This window comes from Colobus angolensis, unplaced genomic scaffold (genome assembly GCF_000951035.1).
Source record: "Colobus angolensis palliatus isolate OR3802 unplaced genomic scaffold, Cang.pa_1.0 Scaffold205, whole genome shotgun sequence".
In the NCBI taxonomy this organism is placed as follows: Eukaryota; Metazoa; Chordata; class Mammalia; order Primates; family Cercopithecidae; genus Colobus; species Colobus angolensis.
In genome coordinates this window covers 1,047,516-1,052,772 of record NW_012115211.1, presented here as the reverse complement: position 1 = coordinate 1,052,772, position 5,257 = coordinate 1,047,516, and the positions used below count along the sequence as shown (strand labels likewise).

Genomic DNA, 5,257 nt, shown 5'->3' with positions numbered 1-5,257 from the left:
GCCAGGATGGTCTCGATCTCCTGACCTCGTGATCCGCCCGTCTCGGCCTCCCAAAGTGCTGGGATTACAGGCTTGAGCCACCGCGCCCGGCGTAATTGCTTCTTAAAAGCTGGATTTTAAGGCCAGGCATACGATTGCTTGAGCTCAGGAGTTCAAGACCAGCCTGGGCAACATGCAGAAACCCCCTCTCTAAAAAAGATAAAAAAGGGTGTGGTGGTGCATACCTGTGGTCCCGGCTATTCAGAGGCTGAGGCAGGCGATGGCTTGAGCCCAAGAGGTCCAGGCTGCAGTGAGCCATTGGTGTGATCCAGCCTGGGTGACAGAGAGAGACCCTGTCTCAAAGCTGCATTTTGAAAATTTAACTTTAGTTTTTGTCAATGAAAATTATATGCTTTGTGGCAGAGATTTTGCTACCACATATATATGCAAGATTTAAAGTTACATCTAGCATTTGTGAGAGTCATGAATTGTCACTTTTCCCCTGCCCAGAACACAGAATGTTCTTGGTGAGAAGGGCCGGCGGATTCGGGAACTGACTGCTGTAGTTCAGAAGAGGTTTGGCTTTCCAGAGGGCAGTGTAGAGGTGAGTGATTCTGGCATATGCCAGAGATAATGGCTCTTTAGAATGATAACTTCTAAAAACTGGGAGACTTTGTTCATTACAAATGGACTGGTATAACTTTGTTGAAATTCTCTTAATGAATAATAGGCTTAACTTTGTAAGCCTGTTCTGCTAATGGCTGATGGTTAAAGGATTTTACATTCAACTTGGGTATAGAAATGCTGCATATGATGGATTGACTGTCCCCATTGGTGTACTTGGTATGGCCAAAGGAGCCAGGGTGGGAGGGCAAGGAACCTGCACTGTGTGTAGGTGGTAGAAGTGCTTTAGGAATTGAGGGATACTGAAATTATATGCTGTTTGTGATGGCGTTGTGCAGTCTTTTGGCCTCCTTAGGCCACATTGGAAGAATTGTCTTGGGCCACACTACTGGTAGTGCAAAAAATCACAATGTTCAATTTTTGTTGGGCCACGATCAAAGCCATCTCCTGGGCAGCATGCGGCCTGTGGGTTGGGCAAGCTTGGTCTAGAAAGTGATGCTTTTGTGACAAATGCCAACTTTTCAACTTTGAGTTGAAAACAGTGGTAATGGTAACAGGATGTCCCTTCCTTCCTTTAAAGCTTTATGCTGAAAAGGTGGCCACTAGAGGTCTGTGTGCCATTGCCCAGGCAGAGTCTCTGCGCTACAAACTCCTAGGAGGGCTTGCTGTGCGGAGGTAAGTGTCCTGAGACCTAATGGTCATGACCTTTTTGTGTGTATCAAAATACATGTCTCCTGTTTGTTCATTAGCAGATGAACTGTTATAAAGTGACAGGATCTGCTAGTCTCCCAGGATGATAGTAAGATACTAAACCATGCCCTCACTGAACTGGCAGGCTAACAAGACTATGAAAGCAGCGAGGACCATAAAGGGTGGTCAGTGCTGTAATGGAGAATTGTTCTGGGTGCTTTGGGAGTTCAACACAAATAGAACTGTCCAAGGAGGGGACCAACTCCTGTTGGTCTTCTCGAGGAGGCTTTACAAAGAGCCCCGTCAGGGAGTGCGGTGGGCAATGAAGAATAATTAGGCCTGTTACTGGGTGTGTGTTATGTATCCCTAGGTAGAAGTGCCTTAGTACTTGTGGGATACCATGAAACTTCAGGAGGAATCATTTGGATCTACTTAATGTATTCACTCTTAAAATGGTACTCTGAAGAGATAAGATAGACCTGATGTGAGAGAGCTTAAAATCTAGACACTTAACCTCTGAGTTGCATGCAGATAGTAATGTGAGGGTGTACTGGTAAGATTTCAACAGGAAGTTCTTTGTGCAGTTTGACTGTATGTAAAGGCATGAAATGCCTTGCCTAGAGGAATAATAGGAAAACTGCTGTAGAAAGGTTGACTGGTAGGGATGGGTAGTGTAGACAAGGCTGTAGGTAAGGACCTAGAAAAGACTGCTTACCTGATTCGAATGCCCGCTAGGTGCTTAGAACAATGGTTCTCAGAAGATTAGTGACAGTCCTAGACCTACCAAATAGGAAACTGGATGTGTGACTCAGCAGTCTGTCTTAGTAACCCCTCCACATGCTAGTTGCACACATTGAAGCAAGTTAATGAACTTCTGAGCCTGGGATCTCCTATCTTATAAGGTGGACCATCATACCACCTCTCAGTTGTGGAATATTAAGTAAGATAATGTGAAAGGGCCTGGAGGTGGCTAGCTCTCCAGTTAGTATCTCGCAGAGTGTAAACTACTGAATGAGTTGGGGGTTAGGGCATATTTTAAAATGTTTTATCAGCATTCTAATAGCAAGGTAGCCAGGATCCTAGATGGGTTAGCTTTCCTAGTGAATAAGACTTCAGAGGTTGCAGAGTATTACAAGGGACCACAAAGTGGGTAATTGGAGTTTAAAAATGTGGTTCTCAATTTTGATTATACATGAGAATCACCCAGGGAGCATTTTTAAATACATACGCCTGTACTGTGCCCATTTAATTGGCCTAGAGTAGGGCCTAGACATCAGGGTTTCTTTTGTTTTTTATTTTAGCCTTCCAAGGTGATTCCAGTATGCAGCCAGAGTTGGAAAGTACATGTTTAGGAGCTTGACATATTTGATGAATATTACCCTAAGATTCCGTATGATAGGTGTGGAAGAGAATTGGTATCATTGGGGCCAGACTCTGGTCACATTTATTCTCCATTAAAGGAACATTGAAAACTAAGTTTTTGTTTTGTTTTTTAAACTTGGTGGAGGTCGTTGATAATAACACAAGTGGATCTCTTCTTTTCTTCTAAAGGGCCTGCTATGGTGTGCTGCGGTTCATCATGGAGAGCGGGGCCAAAGGCTGCGAGGTCGTGGTATCTGGGAAACTCCGAGGACAGAGGGCTAAATCCATGAAGTTTGTGGATGGCCTGATGATCCACAGTGGAGACCCTGTTAACTACTACGTTGACACTGCTGTGCGCCATGTGTTGCTCAGACAGGGTGAGCAGCTCAGAGTGCTTGTCATAGGGCATTTGTGGATAGATTTGGTTTTCCACAGACATCTAAGCATTTGGGGGAGTTTATCATGGAAGTAGCTGGGTATGTTCATATTCCTTGGTATATCGATTGCAACGTTGATCTGTAAGAATCGAATTGCTGAGACCTGTCAGATCCAAGAGTTGGTTTGTCTTTTTTAGCCATCTGTGTACCCTTCAGTGATGACACGATGACGAGTCAGAAAGGTCACCTCCTGCTCTTGGTCCTTGTCAGTACCATGTTCTGTGGTGCTGTGCGTGAGTTCCTTCTGCAGAAGTGTCCTGTTCATTGATTGATTTAGAGGCATTTGTCTGAGAAGGGACCAGACCCAGGGTTGCTTAAGTAAACTGCTTGCTCTCTTTGGTCTTGTGTGATGGGGGCCGGTGAGATCCCAGCTGTGTGCTAACAACTGTGGTGTCCTCTAGGTGTGCTGGGCATCAAGGTGAAGATCATGCTGCCCTGGGACCCAACTGGTAAGATTGGCCCTAAGAAGCCCCTGCCTGACCACGTGAGCATCGTGGAACCCAAAGATGAAATACTGCCTACCACTCCCATCTCAGAACAGAAGGGTGGGAAGCCAGAGCCGCCTGCCATGCCCCAGCCAGTCCCCACAGCATAACAGGTACATCTGCAGGGGCAGGGGCCTCTTGGGGCACAATAGGGTCCTTCCTAGTCCTTCTGTTAATACTTGTATCCCACATTCTGGTAAGCATTTGGTGAATAAAAATTGCATTTATTTACTTTATGTGGGAGAATACAAGTTGAAACCTGGGGTCTATTTAACCCTCAGTTCCATTGGGACAGGTGTTTGCCTTTATTTTCAGAAGTTCCTGCTTTCACTCGTGTGTATGAAATGAAATAGTTTTCCTTTATCTTCCCTTATTTGCTCAAGATTTTTTTTTTTTTTTTTGAGACATAGTCTTGTTCTGTCGCCCAGGCTAAAGTGCAGTGGCATGATATTGGCTCACTGCAACCTCTGCCTCCCAGGTTCAAGCAATTCTCCTGTCTCAGCCTCCCGAGTAGCTGGAATTATAGGCATCTGCCACCAAGCCCAGCTAATTTTTGTATTTTTAGTAGAGACAGGGTTTCACCATGTTGGCCAGGCTGGTCTCGAACTCCTGACCTCAGGTGAACCACTGTGCTCAGCTGCTATGGTCAACACCTGGGGTTTGTTTATAGGTGTTGTGTCTCTAGGTGCCTTGTATTTTTTTATATATGAAAAAGGACAAACCTTTAAGTATTTTATTAATGTTGCTGCAAACCCTCAATGGGAGTGTGTATCCATAAATAAGGAACTTAATAACTCTGGTAAAGTTTCTTACTTTTGTGCTTTATTTGGTTTCAGGGTCTCCTTGGCAGCTGTATTCTGGAGTCTGGATGTTGCTCTGTAAAGATCTTTAATAAAATCTGGTACAAAGACGCAAGGCCTGAATAGACTGTTTAGTATTCAGACTGAGGGGTATGTTGGCCTCTGGAGCATTACATACCTTCTTGGCACCATACTTGAAGTATTTGCAAGGGCCAGAACTGTAAGACCCGAGCAGAGCTAACCAGAGAGATATCTTTGTGTGATAGTGAAGACTGATAGCAAGCAAGGCAGCACCTTGATGCGTTGTCCTGTAGTTCAGGGTTATAGGTTTAGAAGAGAGATATATTTGAGTTTTTCCTATGCATAAGGCGATCCACGTTGCACATAGAAAGTGAATGTAAATGGTCATTATATTTTGTGTCATGCTGTGCTCTAAGTGTTCTTTACATATGTACTCGTTAATCAGCCTCTCTAAAGTATAAAGGAAATTTGCTTGTGCCACTAAACTTAAGATTCAGAAGTAAATTTGCCTAAGCAGTATAAAGCTATCATTAGAATCCACATTCCTAAGTTGTGTTCTCTTAGGGGATCATGGAACCAGTCATTGGTACTACAGGCCATTGTGTTCTAGAGACCTGTAAAGAACATTTAAATTGTCTCTGATTTTATGTCAGTATTTTGAAGTATTTTCTGCCAGTGTCTGTATTTTACAAGAAATTGGGCACTATTTTCTCAGGCAAAACTAGTGAGGGACAGGTTGGCTTGAAAATCATCTAAGACAGGGCCGGGTGCGGTGGCTCAAGCCTGTAATTCCAGCACTTTGGGAGGCCGAGACGGGTGGATCACGAGGTCAGGAGATCGAGACCATCCTGGCTAACAC

The 5,257-nt window shown here is 44.3% G+C and overlaps 1 protein-coding gene across 7 annotated transcripts in view; it reads left to right on the top strand.

Moving 5' to 3' along the window:
* The window catches only part of RPS3 (ribosomal protein S3), a 38,169-nt gene that overhangs the window by 6,670 nt on the left and 26,242 nt on the right, over positions 1-5,257 (top strand). For 3 of the 7 annotated variants that reach the window (XM_011942018.1, XM_011942017.1, XM_011942019.1), the window contains exons 3-6: positions 490-583; positions 1,184-1,278; positions 2,845-3,032; positions 3,494-3,690. In XM_011942018.1, the coding sequence (XP_011797408.1) occupies positions 490-583; positions 1,184-1,278; positions 2,845-3,032; positions 3,494-3,687 (571 nt within the window). In that variant the 3' untranslated portion in view covers positions 3,688-3,690. Of the gene's footprint in view, positions 1-489; positions 584-1,135; positions 1,279-2,844; positions 3,033-3,493; positions 3,691-4,382; positions 4,489-5,257 lie in introns of those variants that run through there. The other 4 variants (XM_011942020.1, XM_011942016.1, XR_001001772.1 and 1 more) reach the window with 3 other exon arrangements.